At 35.0% G+C, this 24888-nt stretch overlaps 2 protein-coding genes across 7 annotated transcripts in view; both read right to left on the bottom strand.

Moving 5' to 3' along the window:
- Positions 1-24888, bottom strand: part of LOC132194337 (CUGBP Elav-like family member 2) — a 277639-nt gene that overhangs the window by 235811 nt on the left and 16940 nt on the right. The window lies entirely within an intron of this gene.
- Positions 1-24888, bottom strand: part of LOC132194341 (tyramine/octopamine receptor-like) — a 56791-nt gene that overhangs the window by 29661 nt on the left and 2242 nt on the right. Inside the window, exons 1-7 of one of the 6 annotated variants that reach the window (XR_009441535.1) lie at positions 18264-18610; positions 9471-9530; positions 9214-9395; positions 9015-9151; positions 8725-8950; positions 8472-8656; positions 8042-8327 (exon numbers count right to left, since the gene is read on the bottom strand). The exons of 1 other annotated variant lie outside the window; for it this stretch is intronic. Coding sequence is in view for 1 of the 5 variants with exons in the window: in XM_059615540.1 (XP_059471523.1) it covers positions 8947-8950; positions 9015-9151; positions 9214-9395; positions 9471-9530; positions 10639-10675 (420 nt within the window). In the remaining 4 variants the exon portion in view is untranslated. Of the gene's footprint in view, positions 1-8041; positions 8328-8471; positions 8657-8724; positions 8951-9014; positions 9152-9213; positions 9396-9470; positions 9531-10638; positions 10806-18263; positions 18611-24888 lie in introns of those variants that run through there. 4 more of the 6 variants (XR_009441534.1, XM_059615540.1, XR_009441533.1 and 1 more) reach the window with 4 other exon arrangements.

The raw sequence follows: 24888 nt of genomic DNA, 5'->3' as shown, positions 1-24888 counted from the left end.
GTCGGCAATTGATAAGCACATTAATAAATGAGGCTTTTAGCAGACGGCGCCTCTCTCTGCTCGTCGCTAGGGACGGGAAATAAGTTGGTTGATCCCTGGCAAAAGCGACGAGGGAAAATAGAAAGAAAGTGGCTGCAGGCGAATTTGGAACCAGTTTAGTACCAGGACTACATATATGAAGAGAGAAATGCAGTGGCGAAGGGGAGGAAGTAATTTTGCCGGCGCAGCATCATGTGTTAGTTCAGAGCACACATCCCTCTTCTGGTCGGGCATCCATACTTCATTGCCGCTATTAACGCTGTTTACTCGCTAAATAATATCAATTTTGCTGTTGCTCTCTGCGGTAGCCACATAATGTTGCTGCGAAAGTTTATCCTCTCTCGGTGGCAAAGGAGGGGACTTGTGTAGTAAACAAGAGATATTATGCTGATGTGAAATTTCCACTCTCTCTCTCTCTCGCTCTGCGATTCTGATCAAATTTGCTCGATGCAAGTTTTGAAATTGTTAAATTGGATCTCTGCGCGCCAGGAAAAGTTTCGCTATGGTGTCGGGGAGTTTGTTTTGCTCCAGACAGGCGTGGAATTTTGATAAAATTATGCGTGCGTGGTTTTCCAGCTTAATTGGCGATGAAACTTTGAAGCTATGTGGTTTGTAGCTTGTGGTTGTTTTGATCGTGTCGACAAATATGAGCAAAAAAGACAAACAAACTTAATCTTACGAATAAGCACAAGCAAAGACTAACAAGGGTGTCAAATTTAGTTAACATAGCTGAACGATTTGGTAGCACGATTTGGAAATTCAAAATGAATAATTATTCATAAAGTTAATGATGCAAAATAATTTCTAAATAAAGATTGAGGATTCCTCAATAAAATAAAAATGGGGTTTTCTTCATAGCTCTTCTAAAGTCACTGGGATGAAAAGGGATTTCACATGGAACTTAAGGAATGGACTAGTCAAAAATCACTAAAATTTGTTTGCTCTTTTAAAATTTTGCATAAAACCGATAACTTAATCAATGCTATATCTTTCTATATTAAAGAAAATGTTTACATACGTTTTAATAACTAAAAAAATTTATGCTCTAACTTTATTAATACATTTTGCTTTTTTTTATTAAAATTTAGTTTTATTTGAAAAAAAAAACGATAATATTTGTTCATATATGGAGCTTTTCAAGGATATTAAAATTTTCAAACATTCAAAGTCGAATATGATGTGTTAATATGCTTTTGACAAATGATATTGTACGAGTGATTTTAATTGCCATCAAATTGCCTTCGGCAAATTGTTGTTTTATGTAAGTTGTAAAATGTCTAAAATTTCAATTACCACAACATCTTTTACTATTAGCAATTCTGTATAATAATAATTACTTATGATGAGTCCAAATGAAAACCTAGTAACAACGTATGCAACCCGCCGGACAGGCAAGTAACGGTGGCGGCCTACGCATTTTCCACTCAGGCGTCCCGAAACAGCAGCCAGCCAAATTAATTCGGCGATAGCGTTGGTTGTTGCGGCCATTATTTCGGAACGTCCAGATTAGCGGCGGGACGTAAAAAGCTCGGATGAAAAAGATTGGTCGGATTTACACCCGGCGAGCTACGCGGCCGCCCCCGCCGCTCTGCGATTTTAAATGCCTGCCTAGTGAACCAATAAAGCTTTGATAACCGGCAAAAGAGCCGTGGCCGGCGCCTGAACAAAATCATTGCCTACGTAAGCCCGGACGGCGGCAGAGTGGTCCATTCAAATTGCTCTCTCGTGCGTGCATGTGTATACAGACATAAGAGGATTCTCGGTGGATTTGCCACCGCCGGACTTTGCACTGCAGCCTCTGTTTGTGTGTGAATTTGTGCGTGGACCCGACAAGACTCTCGCTAATTTGGCGCCAATCAAAATGACGAGATGATTTGCCGGTATCGCCAATTTGTTAATTGGCCCGGATTAGTTGTGCCGAGAGAGACCATCATGTTTGGCGTAATCTTCTTAGCGTGATTATTACGTGCCTATTCGGCTGTGCCGCGGCACTTGCTCGGCCCAGCGGAGAGTTCATCAATCAGCGGATTTCAACACTAATGTTGAGCTTTTGAACGGCAACACGGACCAAAATTAAATCTGGCTCCCGCCTTTGAAACCACGCAGGAATTAATTTTCCGATGGAAATGGTCCATTATGCGATGAAAGAGGCAAAATTTTACAGTTCAAATTGAAATTTTATCTAATTAATTTGTAATCAAAAGATAGTGGATGCCATTTTTGATGAGTTTTTTATTGTTCAATTATTCAAAAAATAAAAAAAAACTGCGAAAAATTTTTCCATGAGAAAATTGATAAAAAAAAAGATAATTTAGATTTGAAATTCTGCTAGGTATTATATTCCATATCTCTTAAGTTCAACGTCTTAACATAACATGAGAGGATATCCATTTTCTACAGCAATACCAGTTTAATAATTATCAACGGCATATTTTTTATGTTCAATGAAAAATTAATTATTAATTTTATCTTTTAATTGTTGACTATAAATTATTCTTTACAATTCTTTTTAAACAATTTGGAAAAGAGCAATGTATGTGGGCAGAAATTGTTCTTATTTCTTCTATATTTATTTTCAATTAATTCACTGAAATGTAAAAAGGGCATGGTGAAAATTTATATTTAAATTTGAGCTTAAGACTAATTGAAGTTGAAAAACTCAACCCTCATGTATTTTTTTATATTTTTATACAAATATATTAAACCAATATTATCTGCAAAAAGCATAGAAAGTATGAAATAATAGATTATGTCAACATAGAAGAATTTTATTTCCAATAAAACTTTCTTGTTATGTCGAAGAATGGGGTATAGTTACCCTACTGAGACATCAATAAACACCTTTTTGCAACTAAAGTTTTAATAGACTCGGTCTGTTATTTTCACTTCCAATTTATCTTTCCAACGTTTACCATTTCTATTCAAATGAATGGCAATTATTCTATTGTTCATGCTAATTAGTCGTGTGCATATGATATGCCTCGCTCATCCTCTCTGTTCTCCGCAAAAGTACGACGTACGTTTGTTTCTCATATTGCTCTCGGGTATATTAATGCCATTTAAGCTCTGGAAACAAATTATTCAATAATTCTCTGTCCGACGAGCAAGATCGCATATCCTATTGTGTGTAATTGCAGCAGCGCGCGCGGGATTAGAACACAAAGCTCTCGCCACATAAATTGTTGCAAGCCGAGAGAGAGGCGTCCCTTGTTTGTTGCCACGATCGAGCCGAGTGAATTTCATCCGCTATAAATTATTGCATTGGCGTGGCGGACTTTCTTTGTGCGTCGAGGTAATAAAGATTTCAGACAATTTTATGCCTGTAAGAAATAAAAACAGGTGAGCACCAAGAACAATGACAATTCAAACTTAAATTTCCATCAGTATGATTGCGAAGATACAATTGCTTAATACTTTTATTTTATTCCTCTTAAAATGAGATTTCTCAACCCGTCGAAAGAAAAAAAACGTTGCCAGAGCTGCCCACAATCCACTGGCCGGTTTTTGTGAAAGTCGACGTTCAGTGGCCGTTCATAGATTCGTAATATTTAAAGCAAAAACCGCTATATTTTTTGTGAAAACATCGTCAATGTTTATTATTAGACGAGAATTTTACTAAATTTGGGCGTAAACCTAAAATAAAAGACGTCGTTTTTTGTATTTATCCCGGGATAACTTGTAGACCGGGAGATCTGACAATGAGTCAAGGTCAAGAGAATAGCGCCCGCATATCTTCAGAGTTTCTCGGTATTTAATGAAATTTCACACTTTTTTTAAGCCTCGAATTTAGTGTCACACTATTGGGCACTCCATAACGTTTAAAAACTGCGGAACACACAAATCTTCCTTTCAAGTGAAGAGGCGCAGCCGCAAAAGCTAGCTGCCCACAGCCACAAATACCCAACTAAACATATAAATTAAAACTTTGGGTCCAAAGTTTGGACCACATAATGCAGCGCGAAGCACAAGGCCCACTGGAGGACGATGGAGTTAACAAGTGCGACTGTAAATTTAAATTTGGACACCGCAAGCACTCGTTAGGTGCGCCCTCGTCTCGCCCGAAACAAATGGCCCAGGTCTGCTGGCCTCGACCCTAAATTTCGCCCGGCCACCGAATTTATCGGCAAATTTCAGTCTCGTTTGACGGCGCTGGTTTTTGGCCGGCCAGTGTACACAGGTAGGCAACACGGCGTACAAACAAATTCTTCTTCGATCGTTCTTTCTGCTTTCTGCATGGTGGGATTCCATTCACTTACGCCCGTTTATTTCGAAACGCGGATGGAGCAGCTCGTCAGTCATTATCTCTCTCTCTGCATTTTTGCCAGCCCGCTGTGTTTGCTTGGTTGGGCTTGAAGGGCGATGATAAACCCCGGCGGCACACATATGTATACGAACCCTCGCAGAACACGTTTTCTCTCTCTCTCTGTCTGTTGTGCTGCTTTTAATCAGAATAAAACACTCCTCCATCTCTCGCCAACAATGAGCAGCGGGCGGAGAGCTAAAACGCGCCCATTACGCCTCGCTGCCGTGGACGTTTTCCTTTTAATTTCAAGAAAGCCACGCTTTTTCCACGCTTTGTTCGCGAAAAATTTCGTGAAAACGAGGCCAAGACACGGATTATCTTTGTTCTGGTAAACAGGCGGAAAGTACAGTTCTATATATGAACTTCTCAACAGAAAAAAATTTTATTTTTTATATTTTATTAATCAATAATTTATAAATTTTATATTGAAAGATTTTTTTATTGCAAAAGAAAATTAGTAGAAATCAAAAAAGTTATTTAAAATATTATATAATTCTGCTAAGACATAAATTCATGGAATAACCTTGTAACAACATCGTACATCGTTTAAACTTCTTAGTAATTTTTTAAGTTTTTTTTTTTTCATAGTGTAGCTAGTGTAGCGCTGTGTCGTGTTTACGTTGTCGAGTTCATTATTTTTATAAAGAACTTATTTAAATGTTACATGCAACAAAGACTTTGATAGGACTGCTTTTTAATCTGTTGGGTGGGATTCCAGAATTTTTTGTTTGATTTCATGAGAGATGTTGAATAAATAAAAATACATTAAAAACTATCAACGAGCTATTAGAATGCGCAAAATCTTTTAAGTTTGTTGCAAATTTTGTAAAAAGAGCAACTGTAATATTCTTATAAAATATTTATAAGCATAATAATTTTAAAATTAGTTTTACAAATATTATTTTAAATTATGAAGCAAAGAAAAAGACATTCAAATAAAAATTTATATAATAATTTTACTTAAAATTATCATAAAAAAATTAAATAATTTTTTCTAATTTTTAATAAACACGAAGTTAAATAAAAATGTTATTATTGATGGAACTGTAGAACTCGGCCTTTGATCTCATTATTGTGAAAAAATTATACAGCAAGGAAAGAGCCAAGTTTTTCACTTCTATGATCATCTTGTCGAGTGTCAATTTCTTTAAACAAAGTTATCAATTGATTATTAAATAGTATAAAACAAAAAAGTTTGCCGACCATAAAATCACTAATGCATGATAATCAAACTATTTTCAAATAAAAAAATTCTTAGCTTGATTTCTATGAACCTTGAGGTGCTTAATTTGTAAATTCAGCAAATAACATCAGCCCTATAAATATTTGTAATTCTATATTTATTTTTTCAATACTTTTCATTGTAAGCAGGACCAGTTGCAAATTACATTGAGGGATATTTCAAATTGAAAATGTTTTTAAAAAAAGGTATGCAATTGTTGAAAAACATTCTTCAAAAGATTTTATAATTGGAGACACAATAGTTAGATATTATGCGCTGTTCAAATATATTCTCGCTTTAATTATAAAAATCTTCTCAACATTCAAAAGTGTTAAATTCAATTTGTTATTAATTTTGTTGCCACTCAACGATTACCGTGAAAAATTGCCCATGAAATTTTCCACTTCCCTCTTCTTGATTCTGGAAATTAATTACTTTCTCTGCACACAAACACTCAAGACATGCGCCTAGTTAATTAATTCTACGAAAAATGCACAAGCGAGATGGATTATAAAAGGAATCGTCGTGGAGATGGTGTCGGAAAATTTGCCCCTCCACTCATCCAGTGTAACAAGAATGACAAAATTTTCCGTCTCTCAAGGCGGAAAAGTCTGAGAGGTAAAGTTTTATATGTATTTGCTTGTGCAGCGAGCAGAGGATGTCATTTTCTAATAATGGCAAAGTGGCCAGCAGCAGCGAGTCGTGTTGGTTCAGGAGGCAATATTCATAATCAAAGCTGCCAGGCCGCTTGTGTAGTTGTGATGATGACGAGAGAACAGCGCCTGCAAAGCCATCAAGCTGATGAATTTCACTGGCGTGCTCACTTTCCTGTAGCCCGCAGCCATCCGAGTCCATCACCGTGATAGCGCCAACTCTCGCAACGGCAGCATTATTACGTTGATGAAGTGAAGAGCAATCGAGATTTACTCGATCATTGACAGGAATTCAATAAAATTTGTCGCCGAGCGAAACTCATATCACGGTGTTAGATATCCTCGCTCGGCCGCCGCCGCCGCCGGTGCTGAGCTTTCACAAAAATTACGCTTTTTCATTATCTCTCCACTCTCGGCACAAGAAGGTTAAGTGCCCTCTTCACATGCAGAAAATCCGATCAATTTTTTTCTCTACCTCGCGTCACTTTCAAAAGTTCATTAACACGTTCCAGCGCAGTGCTTTTTTATCAGACGGAAAAAGCGACTCTTTCAATCTGCAACTCCATTCAGTGAGTTTCACTTGCAGAATTGAGTTTTTAATGCTGGTGAAAAGTTGCGTTCGAGCGAATAAAAGTGCATAGCTTACCAATTTAATTAAGTGAATATAATTACAATATTCCTAAGCCTGCTGTGTTTTTTCACCATTCACCATTTCAATTTTTTTTATGAATATAATATAAGTAATGATGTAAATAAATTTATTGATAATAATTGACAGTGAATATTTTAAAGTTGATTTTTTTGCAGTTGAAACGTGTATTGCCAAAAAGGTAACTAGCTTGACAAAGCAAAAATCCTTATTCAATTCACCTTTAAATTGGTAGAATATTATATTCACTTTTGTGCGTGCTATAATAAAAGAAGTTCAGCTGCATTTCGGACAAAAGGAACAAACTCGCACTCTGGCCGATCAGCTAAACTTGGGGTGGAAGAGCAAAAAAAAAAAAAAAAAATCAGGGCGCAATTCAATTTCCATCGCACACACGAGCACACACAATTCGGCGGCCTGTTTTTGACCCTTAAAAAAGGAAGTTTCGGCGGGCTTTGAATGGAAGAGAGTGCGCGACTCTTTTTCGCCAACTTTGTGCACCACGCGTCTATTCAAATGTACACATAAAAAGAGAGTGAGGCGAGCAAGGAGAGAGAGACCGCCCGGCCGGCTGATATTGAAAATGAGAAACAGCAAGAAATTGTAGCCGGGCGATGTCAAAGGCGAGGGTTGCAAACATCAAACAGCAGGAGAAATAGCCTTCAGCGAGCGAACGACGACTGCCGTGCACTGTACGCGCGGCCCCGGAAATTAACTCTGTTCCTGATGACACAACAATGCACGACCGACGCGGCCATCTTGATACTTGTTGGCTCCAAAATCTTTGTAGTACCCATGATTGTGTGGGATTAGGCCCTTGATTCATGGAGCGCAAATTGATCAAAACGTGCGCACATGAAATTCAACGACGCCCGGCTTTATTAATCCCGGCGACGGAAAGCCTGTGGACACACGCGGTAAACCTATTTTGCCAAATATGTTTTGCAGCCCCGACCTTTCGCTGCTTTGTGAAGCCTGATCTACGAGTTTACTCTGTAACTCTAAACACAAATTTTGGTGGAATTATTTTGTGATATTTTAGGTTCAAATAGTCGGAGATTATACAAGTTTCAAACTTTTCCAAGATTTTAATTTGAGAGACCCAAATTAATTTCTATGAAAATGTTAATGCTACGGCACGCAATGCACAGTGCTAATGCACAGTAGTGCATGAATTCAGAAGAATGAATTATTTAATTTATTTACAAACAAAAAAGAACATCACCAAACTATTTGCACAATTACACCCATCAATCTATCACCGGTTAGGGTCCACCAGATCCTGCCAATTCCTTGACGTAAAGAACTTAGCTGAAGTCGAAAAAGTGTCTTTTTGGTAGTCCTTTCTTAAAATCTTCAAACGGTACGCATTTTATGTCAGGGTTAGAATCGCATATGTCGTTGAATTTTCCAATCTCTGGCCGACTTATCATAAGCTGGTGGGAGATCTCACTCCGATTGCTGTAATAAACACACACACAATTAAAATTTTTACACCATGTCTCACTCTTGTTGGAATAATGCATCAATGTTATTTTTCTATTTTTATAAAATTCTTAAGTTTCATTAAAGCTATTTTTTGCTGGAAAATTTAGCACTACTTACAAGCCGAGCAGAATCTCCAAATCTTTCCTCCAAGATGCACATGTTGAGGGAATGCCATCATTAGAACCTCGATCTCAGTCACCTTAGAATCCCTCATTTCTTCTTTTTCTTCTTCGTTCATCAAAATTATAATTACTGCTTGTTTCAAAACAAAAGTGAGTCTTATGCTGTGTTTGCTTTTTACACTGTAATGCAATTATACAAAAAATTTAATTAAAATATTATTATGTTAAATTAAAAACATTTTGTTTACTTTTGGACAGTAGTGTTTTTCAGTTTGCTTTCTGGCTGGATTGATTAATTTCAAAAAATCTTGTTGTGACAGGTTTCCGGAGACCAAAACAGACTGCAAACTATTGCACTGGAGACATTGTCCGATTTTGGCTCTTTGGGTGTGAAAACCAAAAACATCGTCAACCCATAAACTATCATTGGACCTCTCGTCCCACAGCCCAGCTTTCTTCTCCAGTCTTGGTCACCTGCATGTTATAATTTTAGATGCAAGTAATTTTAATTTTAAATCAATTTTAGCTTTATGCATACCAGCGCAATACTGCACCAATCCTACAAACTTCCGATTGCTGGCTAACTTGGCATTTGTTCTTCATTATGTGCCGGAACATATTGAGAAAATCTTCATCAAAAACATCCTCCAAAAGTGATTTAGTGGCCTGATAGTTCTGTATGATAGAAGGAAATTTTTTTTATTAAATTTTTTGCTGTGTATTACAAATACTCGTACGTTAAGTTCCGTCAGGGGTGAAATGCCTAAGTTGATAGCAGTAGAATTTGCACAGTTGCCAGATATGATTGTCTTCGGAATAGTCTTATTGCTAAACTCTTCTTTACACAGTTGGTCGACCATAAGTTCATTTGGGACCCGCACCAGAGTGGTCATAATTCCACGTACCTTAGAACGCAACGCTGAATTAATTATAAAGTAGATTATTAAAAAAAATTTACATGCTGTGCAAAATATAATATTTAATTTTATATTACGTTTATAGGTTTCAGGAGTGATCGGTCGGAGCTGCTTGGTTCTAATGGGTAGGAACTTCACTAAAAAACACAGTAAAAGGTTCATTTTTTAATAAGCCCATAAGAAAAATCAAGAATCAATAGAGTTAAAGTTTTTACAAATCTACAGAAGCTCATCAAGCTGAATTTTGGCTTTTTTATTATGATGTTGCGGGCAAGAAGCCATGAGATATTTTTAACTTCTCCCCATGGCTTTTTGCACGGAAATTTTGGGCAAGAATCAGCAGTGCCTTTCTCAGCAGAACACTTGTATTTATCATAAAAAATTATTAAAATTAATGACTAATTGAATGCAAACAAACATTTTTTCAATAAGAACAAGATCGCCTTCCAAAGAAATGAATAATAATGTGTCATTGGAAAATAGTCACATGGTTCTGGGTAATATTTGTTGATGTTCTAACACTTTAAGGTGCTGATTTTTGTTAACTCGCAGCACTCGGCGCCCTTCACAAACTGTTTCAACTCTCTGGCGAAACAAAAATTGAATGCCAGTATGTATCTGAGGAGCAATTAAAACTCTCATCTCTCTGCTCATTTTCAGGTGGAAGTTTGTGACTGAATACAAAATGCATCGCCCTTTTTGTAATTTCTTTATATGATTGCGTAGTTTTGTGAGCCCAAGGAATTAATGAGCGAGAGAGATGCGATTCTTTCAACTCTGAAGGTGAAGCCGCGGAAGTTAAGGGTGGCGAGAAGCCGAGAATTTGTTCTTTTTTGCTACAAACCAGCTACAAACAGCGTCCATGAACCTGCCACAAAAGGTTTCTCTGCACAAAGGTAGACACCAAGATTCACTATCAAGGTGATAACGATTAATATTATTATTAATATAATCAGAATATCAAAATCCTTTTGCATTATTTAATGGATAATTATCAAGTCTCTGGCGCTTTTTGGCTGGTGGATTTGCAAAATTCTTCAAAGGATTCAAAAAGTCTTGTCCACAGAGCACATTCGAATTTTGCTTTTGTTGCATTCTTATGCGGAAGCCCTTTAAAAACGGCAGTTGTTAAAAACTTAGAAAAACAATTCTATGGCATCAGGAACCATATGAAATGACTATTAACCCATCAGGGATGTTTTCGCTTTGAAGAGATACCAGAATAAAGTTCATAAAAAAACTTACCAGCAGCAAACATTTTCAAATTCTTCCTTCCAAACATCTTGTCCGACAGTTTGTTAAACGATTCATAAGACTCATGGATGAACCAATCACATAAATCCAAATTAGCTAACCTTGGCGATTCGAAAAGCGGCAAGAATTTTGTTATTATCTCCAAAAGCTCAACAAAATCACAAACGAGATTCTGAAAATATTTTTTGAAATTTAACTGACAAACCAACAATAGAAATTATAAATCATAAAACACTGCAACAAGTTACATTGTTGGATTGATTGTTTACAGTGATTGTAACAATTTGGAAAAATAACAACACCAAAATTTATGATGACTTGCAGCATGGGAAAATATTGATGTTCAATAAAACAATTATTAAAAATTGCTTGAGTCGTAACAAAATTAATATTTATGTCAAACAGATTTTAAATTTGAAATTCAAATATTTTGTAAGATTAAGACAATAATATAATACGAAACAAGTTGCTGCACGCATGAAATCAGGAAATACAGAAAAATGTATTATGTCTTTTAGCTAAATAAAAAAGGAACAGTGCCACCGAAAGCTAAATTTAAATTAAATTTACTTAGAAAATGCGACTTTTGGAATTTTTTTTATTCAAAATTGAATTGGTGGATTAAAAGTAAAGAATAAAATTAACTTTTAAAATTATATAATTTATTTTATATTAAAATTTTTCAAAATTTTTGCAGAATCTTCCATCATGCCAACGCGTTTTGTTAATATCCTTATTTTTAAAAACATTAAAAACATTTAAAACATTAAAAAGTTTCGGATTGACCTCAAGAAAATTAATGAACTTATCCGGAAGATTCTTGATTATTTAAGATTATTTATTTAAATTTCTTGTGATCGATTGAAAGAGGCAAAATAGGTTTTCATTTTACATTTTATCAAAAATATTCCAGATCTGAGCAAGTTATTATGGTCCCTTCAACTAAACATTACTTATAATGAGACTGACTCATCCTTCCGCAGTTTTATTCATTGTGCGGACGGCGTGTATGAAATTAAAAATTTCGCCCTGCGCTCTCATTAATGACCACGCACGAAGTGGGGTGGGCGAACAAACCCCTTTTTCCGCTGGCTGGGGGTGGAAGGTGGTGAAGGGGGGAGCACCTGCACCAACATGGGCCTGCGAAATTATTTTTTCGCGTACATTATTATTGATCATTTTCTTCACATTGTGCTTATGGAGCTTTTAGTGTGGGGGCCGCTCGCGATTATATTCGCAGCGAGGTGATGAACAAAGTCAACAATGAGATCGCATCGATAACGCACGTGTGCGCTCTACTTTTGTACTGAGCGACGCCGAAGCGAACCTCGTGCACGCGGTACGTGTGCACTTATCAAGATAATGAGAGAAAGAGCGCGGCGAATATATGGGTCCCTCATAGTTGAGCGCTGCCGCAGCACTGCTAACCCACAGAGCCTCTTTCTCTGATTCTCCACCGTGCACTTTTATCAGTGCTGTAATAATGACGACGCACCTAAGGGTTGGTTTTTTGTCCCTTTGAACAGTAAAATTTTTTGTTTTAACTAAAAGAAAAAGTGGCACTTATTTGTTTAAATTTATTCATAATTTGATAAACGTCAATATTGCTTAACGCTGTGTGGTAATATTCTTGTTTCACTAGAATTTATGATTTGTATTTCATAGAAGAGAAACAAAATTGAAAAATTTGTGTAATGTATCAAATATTCTATTAAGATTGGGCAACCAAATTGAACAATTTATCAAATGACCATACAAAACATAAATTAATTTCAAAATAGAGATAATATAACAGTGTATAAAAGGTGTTGAATTTATATATTTTTTTCTTACAAATATGAAGCTAAATTGAGAACAGCATAAGCAGAGTTTTTTAACTTACCATGAATAATATGGTTATAGAAAAAAAATTATTTTATAATAAAATAACTATATATAAATTCTATATAATATTAATTGTGTTAACTTCATAAAAAAACTGTCTAATTTTTTATTTAATAAATAATAAATAAATGCATAATGTAAATCATTTTTTGTAGCCAATTTTAAAAGTAATATAATATTTTGTTTTGATCATCAAGTTTATCAATGTATTGCTTTCGATACACTAGAATAGAAATAAATTCATACTTAAATAATGTTCAAATAAGATTAATTTACGTTAAAAAAATAATCAAGAATCTAACCTTCTTAAGAAATGAGTAGACATAAATATTTTTATCTATAAACTCGTGAAAAATCTATTTATTTCACTTCAAATTTCATAGTTTTTTTTCCTTTTTCATCTATAGTTCATATGACAAATAAACGACCTCTTTTATAAACTTTCACGAAAAAGAAAATGATATAGATTTTTGCAATGTGATGATATGAAAATGATGTCTTGTTTTTAATTTCAGGACTTTTTAAAGACTTAAGAACTGCTTCACAATATCTTGTAAAAATTGGAAAATTAAATATTGTTGGAAAGGATAATAAAAATGAATTAGAAATATTTTTTGCAGCAAATTCTACAGATTTTAATGTTTCCTTGCCAATTTAAGAAAATATATCTCTCAAAATACTTAATAAGTTCAACCACCATAAAATTTTACAAACTTCGACTGCCTTGTCGTCTGCCAAACACTGCTTCAAATGAAAATTAATTAGCGCGAGCTTTGGTTCTGCTTTCAAGTGAGCCAAGTAGTGCATTGCCAATAATTATTGCACGTATAACGTCTCAAAGTACGACGGAGGTGATTTCCGCAAGAGTTGCAATTTAGCGCCCGTCCTCTTTCTCCTCTCTGAGATGCATAATTCAAAAACTATTACCGTAAATTAATTAGAGGCGAGGTAACACCCGCCTGCTGCAAACTCACACACGTCCTGGGGAAATAATTAAAACGCAAATTCTTGCTTGACATTCTGCGCGCCGGCACTCGCATAAGCCCCTTGTTTAACTTTGTCTATAAAATAAATTTCAAGTGCACCAGCTGTTATGGTGTTTAAATAAAGTCATAAACTCGGGTCGGCTGGCGGCTGGAGGCGACACAAAATGAGAAATTTGCTGTGCAAACAGGCGCGTGTTTCGACCTCATTATAATGTGGTTGATTACCGATGCTTCGAGAGCTTCAATGCGCGGCTCATTAATCACACAATCAGGACCGCGCGAGTTCTTATTATATGGAAGTTTTTTAATCTCCTTTCCCTTTTCAACGTCACATCTTCTTTGCTCGTCGAATTTATGGCTTCTGCTCTGCGCCGCCGGTCCCCTGAGAATCGAGAGACTTGCTTGGCGAGAGAGCGGTTTGTAATTGTTTGCTGTGGCGGAAAGTTTTCTTTATTCTATATGGAAGGAGGGGATTTTTTCTGCATTGTGCGGATTGCACGCTTTGAGGTCGCCCCAAAGAAAGCGGCAACCTGCACGACACGCTTGCTCAACTTGTTGCCTATGAGCAATACAGATTAACTTTTTATTAATACAATGCCAAATTGAAGCTCAAATTTAATTTTGGAAAACAAAATTAGACAGGGACAAATTATTTCTGATTTTCGCTGCGGGTCCTTTTAAATGGGCTAAATCCATACCCGGTCAGGTAGCAATTCGGCTAAATCCAAAAAGAGCTGTATAGCAAATTGGCTAAATCCACATTTGACCAAAAACGCGTTTGCTTTTGTAATTGGTTCATTTTCACCTTATGGTTCACAAAATATCATTAGATGGCCAAGTTCATATGGCAATATGGGTGGGAAATGTGCCTGATGATGTGCAGTGGTTATGCAGCCATGCCGTACACCGTCGATTTTTGATGCATAATATTAAAAATTTGACTTTTAGTATTTCTGGTTCTGTTTATTCAAATTTAATAATCTTGGCATCGTTTGAAAGCTTATTTAAAGATTTAATACCAACTTATCAAGAATTGAATAAGCGGCAGGATCAATTAATAACCATTAACATAATTAAACTAAATTACTCCAATATATTAAGTGTCATTCTTTTCAACAAGCTGCATGCTGATTTGCTTTGCACCACTATTTATTTGTTAAAACATACTATTCTATATCTGAAGTAGCACAGAAGAACTTGAAAATTATCAATAATGGAATAATAGTATAACAAATACACAAAAATATCGATCAACCAATAATAAATTACAGACCTGTTTAAAATGAATTATCATTTTTAAAAAAGACTGCTCAATTGAATAAAAATGAAATTAGATATTTTAAAGCAGTAAATTTAATTTTAGATATAATATAATTATGCTAAAATCCACAGATAATTAAAATTCCGCCAGAAAATTTGTTTTCTTTGTTTGATCTCTTTCTCTGTTTTAAACACTCGTACTACTTGAAGCAAACTAAGCAGGATTTTTCGACGAAGCTCGTTAAAATATTTATTGTTCTTTTTGTGTTTATGTATTAATAAAAATTAATAAAATAATAAAACATCATTACATAACCATTAAATTTATGTTAAATAATATATTATTAATTACCGTTAAAAACTATTTATAAAAATACTATGAAATTATTTTTAAAAATTTTATTTATTTATTTAAATTCCAATTAAAAAAATTATCAATTTCAAATGGAAAAAAAGATTTATTAAATAATAGATTTTAATGCACAAGATTTTATTATACAAATTTATAATCTATATTGTTATTATAACTATTTTTAGATTTTTTTAAGTTTGAAAAATCTTCTAATTATTTGGTACAACAATTTCTAAGCTCTAGCAATGAACAATAATTTTGAATTTAATAAGTTTTGAGAAAAAAAATTATCTACTTAATTTTAAAGTACACAGGACAGTTAAAAATTATCCTATAAATAAAAACAGGAGGTATACCTAGTGCACACCTATTGGAAATAAAAGTGAAGAGAATTTTGCATAAAAAAAGTTACAGCGGGCAATAATGAGCAATAATTTTCAAGCGGGAACTTGTATATCATAGATTTGGAGTAAAAATAATAATTAAAGATTTTTAATATTCATGAGACGTAAATGAAAGTTAAGAAATGTTAAAATTAATTAAATAAAATTGATTATATTCACCGATATTATAATTAAAATCATAATAATCAGCGATATGAGTTCACTTATTATATATATACAAATCAAAGTAAATCGACAAGATGATACCCAAAAAAATGTTAAAATTTATTTTTTCTTAAAACATTTATTGTAAATTTGTATATTTGTTGCCTGCAACAGTAAAAGCAACATTTTATATTTAAATCAATAATTTTATTGGGCTTTGTCAACCCCATTTTAGGTTCCCATTAAACAAATTATTAGTTTGAAATCAATTTAATGTTGCAAAAATATTGTTTATGATGTCCTTAAACATAGTCTAAATGATTGCTACAACCGCGCACAAGGGTTCAGATTTAATTCAGTGTTTTCTTCCTGCTGAAAAGTTTGAAAAAGTGGATTTAGCTCATTTGCTAGCTGACCAACCATGGATTTAGCCAATTTGCTACCTGACCGGGTATGGATTTAGCCCATTTAAAAGGACCCGCAGCGTTTTGCCCCACTTTAATTCATTCTGACAATGGATTTTCACAACTTTTAATTAAAATTTGGGCGAAAGTTTTTTCCAGTTTTTTCATGAAAAAAGTATAAAGAAATGTTTTGAAACTTTAATAATACAATTTTAACAATGGAAAAATGACTTTGGAGTTTAAGTGCCTTATATTCTTTGAAAGTCTATGTCATCTTGCATTTAAAATCAATATCAATTGCCTTAATATTATTTTACTTCCTTGAGATTTCTGTAGAATTTAGTAAGATAATGACTCGCTCATTAATTATGAATTAATACACGACGAAAATTTTTTAGTTTCATTTTCAATTCATTCTCAAAACATTCATTTTCATATTATCCAGATACATTTTAAAAAAATTTACCACAAAAGGTTAAAAATACACAAGGAATTACAAGTTTATAAATTCAATTATTTTACCACAATCAAGATCCTTGTACATACAGTAGTGCACACCACACGTTTTTACATTATCTGCATGTAGCTAGATTAGACGTTTCAAGGATTTTTAAATTCCTTTTATATTGAAATATAATTAACTTCACAGAAATAATCGTGTTATAAATTTATATCTACAAATGTATTCAGTACCTAATCTTTTTATCATACTATAAAATGGTAGTTTTTGAGCGTTATGGTTGTTGGTTTTGATTAGTAGCCCAAAAATGCTTGCTTCGAAGACTAGAATCCTTCTCTTGACACTCTTCATTGGAACAGGTAAGATATTTCTTAGCAAATTAATTTTATATCAAGAAAGAGATATAATTACTGCCTACGTGCCCCCAAATCTCTGTTAAATTTTTATTTATAAAAAAAATCCCATTTTTTTAATGGAAGAAAATTGATTACTGAAACTAGTAGAGCAGGGATTTTCCGAGGAAGCCTGATTTTGTAATTTTATTTCATCACAAATTAAGTCAATAAATACATTGAGGAAAAATACAAAATATTCTAAAATAAACAATTCAAAACGAATTACCGCAATATCTTTTTTTCATTTTTATTTTTCTGGCGCATTAAAGAACATTAATCGAACGCGCTGGCCAAACCGAGTCAATATTGAAAGTTGAATTCTTGGTAAAAATCAAGAATTAAAATTTTTTCATTTAACTGCTATATCTTGAGGTTAATCCTACATTTTTTTTTATGATGATTGCAGGTCATGCACTTGAGTGCCATACGTGCAATTCTTTTGATGACTCAGGATGCAAGGACAAGTTTGCGCCCAAGGAAAAAACCGACATGTATAAGAAATGTTTAAAGTCTTTTGAGTACACCACATCTGAAATTGGAGACCGCATTATTCCTACTATATATCAATCAAACTAAGGACGCCTGTATTATAATCACTATTCCTACTTTCGCTGAGCACAAAATACTCATGTAATTTCTAGAGGAGTTCAAAAATAATAAATTTCAGAGGATAACAAAACAAAGACATACCGCGGCTGTTCCACTCTTGGAGAGAAATCTTGTGATGAGTTAAAGAAATTTTTTCAGTTGTGCACTGCCAACAATGTACAAAGATTACTGCAAAACTGCAAACAGCAAAGTTAATTTCGCTTCAGCCATTATAATGACGTCATTGGCTTTGGTGCTCACGATCAAAATTTAATTTTTAATTTTCTGCTCCAAAAATCAAATAAGGTTAAATGTATTTCTAATTTGTTAATCAATAAAATTTTATTTTAGTTTTTAGTGTCATTGCAATACAAATTATTGTCAAAATATTTAGTTTGCATTTTTTTTTCAAAATCAAGTTGAATCCTTTTTTAATTGAATATTTCAATTATTTGCTGGTATCAAATTAAAAAAGCCAACTCTCCCTGCGAGCTGGTTTTTTAATAGGGAAAACTTTCTAATCCCACCCAGCGCCCAGTGCCAAATTGCAAGGCAAGCGCAAGGCGAAAAGCCATAATATATCTCTCAGGCGCCGCGTATTGTTCCCAAAGCGACGAATAATTAAAGGCAACTTTACGCGCAGCAGCAACACTCAGCGAAATTTAATTAAAAAAAGAGACGACAAGAGTAGGTAGGGCGGGAAAAAGTTAGTCGATTCAAGGTAGGCATAATATTTCACCTGAACATTTCGCCAACTCGGCAACAATCGAGGGGGCGGCAACCGACGACAACCAACAACACTCGAGCTGAGGGAAGGAAAAGCAATTTACATTTTCACTTACGCGAGCGCGGCAAGATGTTTTGCTCTCTAATGTCTTCGGGCTTTACACCAAATATGCAATTCTAATGTCATCTCTGCGTGTTCTCTCGCATGCCGAGCAACCCGTCCGCCTTCATTTCAACCTCATTTCAACTCCATCATCCGCAACACAACAGCTAAGAGGTGTGTGCCGCCGTTCATTGTTTTCGAGTGCCGAGTCGAGATAATGAAAAAGTTTCCCCCATCGTGCAGAATATCATTTGCGATTCTCGATTTCTCTTGTGCGTGGCTAAATTGAATGTGAAATTTTAGACAAAGAAAAGGGGAGATTTCGTCCTGATTTGAATAATTCTAATGCATTCAAACTCACCCCTCCTAATTTCCCAAAAGGTTTAACGGTGTAAATTGCAGAAGAGTTTTCACTTTGCCCATCAAAATCGATTTTTCTCGCAGCTGTTGATTTACTTTTGACGATAACATTAGAATGCAAATTGAAAAAATAAAATTATATTCCGAAAAGATATCGCTTAGAAAAACATAAATTATCAAAAGAAAACTTTCCTTTTAGCTTCAGCTTAATTCTCCTTTGACGATTCTGCAGGAGATTTAAAAAATCGCGAGTGCTTATATATTTGAAAGGGAGTTCGGAATTCTGTCAGCTGTCCCTTTTCGCAGTCGTAAAAGCAAGCAACAAACTTTTTCCCCATACTTAACTGCATAAATAATTCATTGTGGTGAGTGATCCCAGTGATCCGTATTACGCTCCTCTCAAAAGCAGTAAAATCGCGTGCAAAAGAAGAAAAATCTTCAGCAGTAGCGATGGAAGTTGTTCATCTTGAGCAGTTTAATTTGTCTGTTGTTATTTCAAATTGAGACGAATGAAGCGCGCGAGACATCCAGAAAATTAAATTTGGAGTTTCGAAACAAACGCGGGATGAAAAACGGCAGCGGCTGAAAATAAGCAAGTTTGCTGGCGCAACTCCCTCTTATTCATATTCTCTCGTGCAGTCGCGTGTAAATTAGATAGGGAAAAAGAAAGTACGTAATGCAGCTCGTACATCCCACACCCTCTTCATATTCACACAAAGCAGCCGCTGCTGTATGTGTGTTAGAATAAGGTGCACGCCGGAGAAATGTTCCGAGAGACAACAAAGGAACAAACTGCGGGAGAGATCTTCCCTTTTTTACATTTTCGCCCGACTCTCCTTAACGTAATAAAGAAACTTTTTTGTACTTCATTAAAGTATAAGTAGTTTGAAACAAGTTTTTCTCCTTCTGACCAAGTTTTATATATTTAAGTTTCTTTTTTTCGCACGTCTGAACGTTATTTCGCAGTTGCTGGCTGGCTCTTCCCTTTTTTCCTCATCTGATTACATTTCTCTTTGTGGGATTCAATTTGAAACTGCAGCCGTCCAGTTCTTACTTAGGTAGAGACCAGCCTTGCGGTCCTTTTATGAAAATTAAATATACACACCGTCTCTATGCGGGCCGTGGTGTGCGTTTGCTCTGGCGTGGAGAGACGTCCCGGAACCGACTGTGTACGTAACGTGAGAACGGCGAGCACACATAGACGTGGAAAAAGTGGAAATTTCATTCCGGTAAGTTAACAGCGAGGAGCTGCAGAAACTGCCACTGTGGTGAAATCGCAAAATGAATACTTTGCACTGGACAAATATGACATTTTCTCACACTAGTTTGCTCTTTTCCAGTTTTTGAAAAAGCAGCAACTGATTTGTTCATGGTAAAAAAACTTTTTGAATCATTAAAATTATAAAATTACAACTAAAATGGTTTGGAAAACATTCCATTTTTGACCAAAAGGATTGTTGCTGTGGGCTAAAAGAATATTAATATTGTTTAATCAACATAATATAAAATGTTTTACGCAGTTTTACGTAGCAAAAAATTTGATATTTTTTTTTTAAATATTGATTATTTTTTAATTTAAAGTGCATTAATATATTTTTTAAACACTCAATTATTATATTTACCATATTATTAATGTTATCATTGAGAGATATTTGTTATTGGATATATTTTTAAAGGAAGCGATTATTTCCCTTAAATAATAATCAAAATGTGCAGTTACGATGTGAATCAGGCTTCAATTAAAGTAACTTTAGATATTACTATGCGGCTTAGGTGCATGTTCGTGTTAAACAATTATCTCTTATAATATATGTTGACAACATAATTATTAAAAATAATCATTATTCACCATATATTTCTCGTAAATTCAAGAAATATTGCTACAAAGCTACTGATTTAAATTGTAATTTGTTCAGCATTAATTTATTCATTTTTAATAATTTCATTATTTTTTCATAAAAAAAATAATGCATTTGCATTTAGCGGTACTTCAAGAATTTCAATTCTTGAATTTTATGTGAGAGTAAACTCATTTGTCCAAGAGAAGTTTGGAAAATTGCCACATTCCTCTGTTAAAAGCAGCCGGCGACCGAAACACAAAAATCTGGGATGCAGAGAGAGAGAGGCTGACAATGCTTAATGCAGGTGACATGGACCGTGAAATAATCCCCCTACTCTTGCCGGCATGCACTAGAAAATTGGAATAAAAATTAGGTGCAATTTTTCTCCCTCGCATCTGTCTGAGACTGCAGCGGCCCAACATTTGGCGTGAGAAATGGCAGCGTCACTCGCCTTGTTTCTATCAATTTTTCCCGAGAGTTGCTTTGTCACCCGGCATGGCTAGAGAACCTTACTCTGCGCCAGCAGGTTCGTCCAGAAAAGAAAAGAAAGAAAGAACTTTATTTACAGCTGTAATAAGATTACCCGTGATATATTTCCAGGACGTTTCGGTGATTTATGCCGCGCGAGAGAGAAAGCGCGCGCTCTCTCGCATACACGAGAATTACGTTTTATTCAATTCCGGTGTAGCAACTTTTTTCTTTCATATTCAAATGTTTCGCCCTATAAGTTATTGCCGGGCCCGACTGCGAATGCAGAAAAAGCCGCCCGGGGTTTCAGGTATACACGTGTGTTCCGATGCGTAATCCATTTCCGTGTGCACCGGCATTACATGGAGCAGTCTCTCTGGGCGACATTCTTTTTGTGTACACCGAGCGTCGCACAAGGAAATGTCCAATTTACATGCAGATCTGATTTTAAGAATCAATATTTCCCTCCCAAAACCACTCTATGCACGCTGCTGGAGCTGCCGAACGTTCAGTGCCCATGTATTTAGATAGTTCATCGCAACACAGCCTGAATTGGAGAAATTTCAAATTGATTGATTTTCAAAAGTGGAAAATCAATACAAGGCGTTAGTGAAACATCTGCTAGCCATGGATCGAGCTAATTGTTATTTTTTTATGTCAACAAAAATAATTAAACCGAAGGAACTGGTGAAATACTTAATTATTTATGAGAAACAAATGAGAGAATCTAGAATGCAATTATTAAAAGCTGGTAAGTATAAAATCAAATAAAATAAATATCAGCTTACAATCAAATAAAATGGATGAAAAGACCAATTTTCTGCAAAATTGTTGAATAAGTTTATTATTTTGTGGATTTATTTAACTATCATTATAATTATTTCATTTTTCGTTACTGCTTTTTTTTTAGAAAAAACTAACATGAATAATAATGTGAATGATATTTGTGCTTTAATTTGATTTCTGGGAGCTTATTTTGTTCAAGCAAACATAATTTCAAAGCTGAAAAGCACAAAATATGATAATAATTTTAAATGTGAAAGAACAGGCAATGACATAAAGTATTCCTTATAAAAATTTTCAAGTACAGAAAATATACTGAAAGACAAAAAAAATGCTAAATATTTGAAAATCGGTACAATAATTATTGTTATGTATTTTAATTCTAATAAAATGTTTCTTGAACTTGATGCTTGAATGTTATCTTTATTTTGGCGTTGTGAATTTTTCTAGATAAGGAAAATCCATGACGTTGACTTTTCACAGACAACTCTGAACAGGCAAATTCTCGCACGAGATAAAATAAATAAAAAGAGAAGCGGCGACTGCAGCTGATGAAACACAGGCATTTTTCCATTAAATGATACAATCGAGGTAATATTTTTTCGTCTGGGAAAACACGAGAGAGCGAGCAGGGGAGAAAAATGGCCGGCTGCAAAATTCGCATCGCGCGCGCATAAATCACCACCACATATCTGATGCCGGCTATTTGTATCAGCGCGTTTGATGGATTTTCGGGACGGCTGGCTTTGATGAGTGCAGCCGGACGCTGTGCTCGACCAGACGGTAAACCGGGCTTATTTTCCGTCTGGTGATTTTCCATTCATTCATTAAAACATGCAGGAAAAATAATTTGTAAAGAAAAATTCGAACAAAAATTATGAAAAAGTTAAAAAAATATATATTTGTCATAAGCTATGGGAATGATTATTTATCATTTGTTCTAATAATTAGAAGTTTTTCTATTATGAAAATTTTTGCACTTAGTAAATTAATTAATAAAAAATAGGAAAATTAATAAAAATTGGTTTCAAATTCAACCATCTTGATCAAATTTCTCACTCTATGCAAAACCCCACGATGAGATTACGAGTTAAAAAAAAAAGAGATTATCTTGGAGCGCGTGCTCCTCTGCTTGTAACGCCATGTTAATGCTGAGATTTCACCATCGCACTTTTCTGGCACTTTCAAGTGCCCTTCCTTAAGGGTTGCGCGCCGCCGTTGAAGTGGATTATTCTGCGCCTAAAACAGCAGGTGAAAATTCTCTAACGAAGAAAGCTCTTCACCTGAGGCGACAAGAGCGAGAGCATATAGCACATCGTGCCAGATAATAAAGTTGAAATTCAAATGAGGTTGCATACTGAAGAATTATGGAAAGTGAAATTTTCAATTATTAAGGCTGATTAAATATTAACTCTGCGACATATTACAAGGGACCGCAGGAAAAAAGAGGATTACATTTTATTAAAAAAAGCACGCAGTTTGCTAGAGACAGTTTCTTATATTGGACTACTATTTTGAATGATAAATAATTAATTTTATTACAAGTAATAAAAACAAAATAAGTTCAATTGTTTATTTAGAAAAAATCTTCTGTGATTTCAAATATTTTTAATGCAAGTTGAATCACCTTATTTAAATAAAGGAGACGCGTACCCTTTCAAAGACCATTACAGAAGAGATTTATTCAATGAAATACCCTTCTCAATTTTTATTGCCAGAGAGGGATGATCTGAAATAATAAAAGGAGACTGGAATCCGAGTGACACAGAGAGTTAGGGATGAAAGGACCCCGGACAGAGGAGAGAGCAAACGGCGTCTGCTCCGATATTGCCCCGCATTGTTTCAGCCGGGATCAAATATTCAGATTTGGGAGGTCGTTATTGAGTTATTCGAGGGAGCGAGCGTCAGTGTTCATATTGATTGCAAAGCTATGCGCCTTAAAAGTCACCTGAGGCAACCCACATCTCATTATATCGGGAAGAGAGAGACGAGGCATTGCGATGACACGAGAGAGAGACTTGCCACATTAGCAGCACTCAAGCCTTTACTCTCGAGACGCGGGGCTGCTTGTGACGCGATAATTCCGCCGAGATTATTTATTGACAGCACATCCACCTCGCGCAGCAGTCGAAATAATTACTTTTCCGCCAGCCACGCACGCACAATGACGTGTACATTAGGGGCGCCGCCATTCGAACGTTATTATTGACAACGCACGCATTTTGGCCTGTTGAATTAACAATTCCGCCAAAAGCGAGCTTCTCCGGCGCTTAATTATTCCGGCAGGCGCTCTCCGACAGCTCTCGCGAATTTACGCGGGTTGTTACTGCCGGTCGGAAAATCTGGGCTCGGCTTTGTCAGAGACGTTTATCGACTTTCCGCCGAGGTGCAGAGGCAAATTGAATTGTGGAATTTCAGTATTTTTCGCCTCATCAAGCGGCTCCGCTGCCATAAAGTAGGCCGCGTGCCACGAATAATGAACGCGTTTCGCTCCGGATTTGAGGTTTTACCTCTCCTGTGTGTGGCAGAATTATAATGTATGTTTCACTTCTGACGTCTAATTATTTCGAGTCGTATATTCGAACTTGTGAGAGGAAATCGGAGAAAGTTCAAAGAATCCATGGCAAAACTTAATCAGACTTCTCTGTTTGTTTTCACTGGATTTCTAATCAACGATGCTAGAAATAAAGGATTTTAATTCTTTAGTGGAGCATTGGTAATTAAAAAAAAAAATCCATTCCATGTTCTCATTGCTTCTTCCAGCTTTTTACGAGACAATTATCAATTGTTAACTAGAAGTTTTATTTGAAAATATTATTATTTAATTCATGTTAATTTTAAAATTCAAATTTAATTCAAAACAAATACATTTATTTTGAAAATCAAAATCTCTCAAAAGTAAATTTTAATCCATATTTGACTTTTATTTAAAGATCTAATTGTGCATTTTTCTGAATCTATTATAAGCAAAATTAAAATTAAAAATATCCTCAAATTCCAAAAATTTAAATAGTTCAACTTTTTAATAAACCGATTTATCTAATCAAACGGGGAAATAGCGTTTTACTATTCACATTTTGTAT

The sequence above is a fragment of the Neocloeon triangulifer genome, unplaced genomic scaffold (genome assembly GCF_031216515.1).
Source record: "Neocloeon triangulifer isolate White Clay Creek 2 clone unplaced genomic scaffold, ASM3121651v1 ptg000006l, whole genome shotgun sequence".
Taxonomy (NCBI): Eukaryota; Metazoa; Arthropoda; class Insecta; order Ephemeroptera; family Baetidae; genus Neocloeon; species Neocloeon triangulifer.
This window is presented reverse-complemented; position numbering and strand designations above follow the sequence as displayed.